Raw genomic sequence first — 3,225 nt, forward strand, 5'->3', positions numbered from 1 at the left:
CAGCCTCTGGGAAGCAAGCAGGAGATGTAGATATCCACTGCATCTTTTGCCTTTATTTTTATCCAGATCTGGACGGGTATTAACCCTTGGACCTGCTGACAGGGGGCAGGGCCAGACACGGCGCCTGAAACCTCGAGCTCAGAGCAGGAATTAGTGCCCAAGACCCTGTGGTCGGAGTCAGGCAGAAAATCAAATGAACCGATCGGCGCTGTTGTTATGGCAATTCCTGCCTCCCTCCTCTGCTGAGGGATTGAGCAACGAGGCATGTTCTGGCAGAGCATGGGGTCTCCCTCCTCGCCTGGGCTGGGTGGGTGACCTGCTCTCCTGCTGGGGGGCACACACAGGAGTCTGGGGAGCCTCACTGTGCTGCTGGCCCTGGGGATGCTGTGGGGAACAGGCTGCACCCCACGGCAACCCCAGGCAGGGGCAAAATACACCAAGGGAAATGCTTGGAGCATCTCCCAGCAGAGCTCCAGAAGGGTCTGCTCTGGAGCTTCCCTTAGGGCACATCAGCAGTCACAGAGAGGTACCCATGGAGTGGCTGCTCCCCTTTTTTCTCCGGCTCTGCAGAGCCCCAGGAGGGGCTGGCACAATGCTGTCCCTGCCCACAGATGTTCCAACTTCATCTCCACAGACATTAATCTGCCCACGTCTGCCCTGCCCTGGCTGCTTCTCTCTGAATTAAAGTGTTTCACCATCGCCCTGGCAGGGTAAGGTCACCTCTCTGCCCCGAGCTCTGTGTGATTCCGCAGACAGTGCCAGGGAAGCAGCTGCCAGGAGGGCTCCTTGACCCAGCTGTGGGGTTTGGGAGGCTGGGAATGGGGGTCCCACAGCCCTGCTCACCCCAGCACCCCAAACTGGACCAGCCCTGGGGCTGCTGCCACCACTCACGATTATCATCCGGCAGACGTGGCCACGGCAGAGCTCAGAGTAGGATGAGTAGTGCATGTAGGCTACCCAGCTGCCCACGAAGACACCCAGCCACACCACCAGCAGGTACTTCACCTTGATGCCTGGGAGGCGACCCTGGAAGGGAAAAAAAACTCTGGTGAAGGGCAGAGCTCTGCCCAGGATGGCGGCAGCTGGACAGGGATGAGTTCTGCCGTACAAACCGACCTGAGTGTTGGTGAAACCTTCAGCCTTTTTTATATATATATTCATCAGTCTATTATGCAACTCCGGCTCCAAGTAGGTCACTTAAAATTCCCTAAAAGCAGGGAGATTACAGCACTGGGCTGCAAGGAGATGGATGCTGTGCAGCCCCATGAGCTGTGGCCACATACATCTGCTCTCTTGCCTTCTTCAATCCCAAGGTTCACCATCAGGGCTGTGAGAGGCTCTGCTCCTGTTTGGGGAGACTCTTCTCTGCAGACCCCTCTTACAAAGCCCAGGCTCAGGCAGCTCCTGACACCTGTTCCTGTGTGGGAACAGGAGAGTAGCAAACCTGGAAGCGCATGGATGATGCTCTGTGCAAACGGCTCAGCAGCTCACAGCAGGATTTGGTTTTCTTGGCTTTGTTTCTTCCCCCCTGACCCTGCAGCAGCAGTGCTGCTGCCATCTGGCCTCCCACAATAGAGGCTGTTCACCTGTCTCATGTAACACAGCACAGATCCCTGGCAGTTCTGAAGGGCAGGGAATGAATCTTTGCATTAAATGTCACATTCCCTCTGGTTTCTATAGCTAACTCTATAGAGAGCCCTTGGCCAGTGGCCACCTCCACACCCTCCTCCCTCCTTGCACTGCTGAGAGCATGACCTGCTGTTGGAATAGGGCTGGATCTGAGCAGATCTACCTCTGTTACAACCTGCCAGGGATTGCTTGGGTCTTGTATCCCAAACTCACTCCCTCCTCCAGAATTCTCCCCCCTGGCCCCTTGCTGGGAGCTGTAGGGACTCTGCCAGGGGCAGTACCAGGGGCAGTGGGGCCTCCTGCCCTCCTGGCTGCACCTGGGAGTCACAGAAATGGGTGAGGGTGTGAGCAGGCAGATCTGCCTCAAGATCATGACATTTCTCATGTTAATTGGAAACCCCAAAGTGTGAAGCAGGCCAGGGGTGCCCAGTTTGCCTGTCGAGCAATGCCACCACTAATTAATGTGAAATTAAATTACAGAGAACCCAACCACGACCAGGACTTGGCAAAGACAAGGGATGGGTGGCTGCTTCTGTCAGCTGAGAACAAGCTCACAGCCCTGAAGTCAAACACACACCACTGTGACCCCTGAGATCCTCCCCAGTGCAGTAGCACCCCCAAAACTGCCCAGGGGTGGGTACATGACCCATCAGATCTCCTGCCCTCAGCAAAGGGGCTCTGCTCATAGCCTTCCCACTAGAGACTTGTCCTGGAACAGCAAAGCCCTGGAATGGCCAAAATGTCCCTTTTTGCTTATTGAGACCTAGAGTGCATCATGTTCCTGGGGGAGAAGGGGGGTCAGGACTGCAGCCTGAGCATGGCATGGGGAGCACTGGCTTCATCATTCCCTAAATGGTGGAAAGAAGTGTTGGGGTGGGGGATGAATTGCAATGAAAGGTTCCGCTGGGTTTCGGCTGGATTTTGGGTTCAGAGCTGGTGCTGAGGGTTCCTCCAGGGCCTCAGTCTCACAAAGCACAGGGTGTTCCCTGCCCACCCCCTCAGCTGGCAGCCTGTGCCAAGGGGTGTTACCCCTCACTTGGGAGAGTCACTGTGTTTAGTTTTAGGGTGACTCTGGAGCACCCAAAAGTGACTGGACTGGAGCTGACTTCGAAGGCAAAATGGATGCAGCATCACAAAATCCTGCTCCATCCCTGTGACTCTCCTGCAGCACCTTGGGATCACGGGGGTTGTTTCATGGCAGCCCCAGCTCTGCACCCACCTCCTGGGTATACCCCACTGGGTATCCCCTCCTGTGTCCCCCATCTTCCCTCGGGGATAACCTCTCTGGTTCAGGACCTTTGCCAGAGTCATGGTTTCTCATCCCAAGGCTGGGAGAAAACACCCAGACCAGCATCCCTGAAATCCCCAGCATCCCTAGTCCTCAGCATCCCTGATCCCTGAAGTGCTGAGGCACATCCCCAGCCCCTCGGCAGCGCAAGGATGGGAAGAGTGGAGGAAATAAATACAGAAAAGAACAGAAGAGAAGGAAAGAGCCATCCCTGCCCTGCTGCATCGCCGGCTTCCCCCACCGTTGCCGGATGGGCTGCCCTGATGCTCACAGGCTCCGGCACGGCGGAGCGCGGCGCGGGTTATGCA

General features: G+C 56.3%; 1 protein-coding gene across 1 annotated transcript in view; it reads right to left on the reverse strand.

Annotated features, from left to right (window-relative positions):
* Nucleotides 1-1,946, reverse strand: part of FAM69B (family with sequence similarity 69, member B) — a gene marked incomplete at its 5' end in the record, with an annotated part of 4,881 nt that extends 2,935 nt beyond the window's left edge. Inside the window, 2 exons of the mRNA XM_009084856.1 lie at nucleotides 892-1,026; nucleotides 1,911-1,946. Of these exons, the coding sequence (XP_009083104.1) occupies nucleotides 892-1,026; nucleotides 1,911-1,946 (171 nt within the window). The remainder of the gene's footprint in view (nucleotides 1-891; nucleotides 1,027-1,910) is intronic.
* Nucleotides 1,947-3,225: the final 1,279 nt, after the last annotated feature.

The sequence above is a fragment of the Acanthisitta chloris genome, unplaced genomic scaffold, assembly GCF_000695815.1.
Source record: "Acanthisitta chloris isolate BGI_N310 unplaced genomic scaffold, ASM69581v1 scaffold15781, whole genome shotgun sequence".
Lineage (NCBI taxonomy): Eukaryota > Metazoa > Chordata > Aves > Passeriformes > Acanthisittidae > Acanthisitta > Acanthisitta chloris.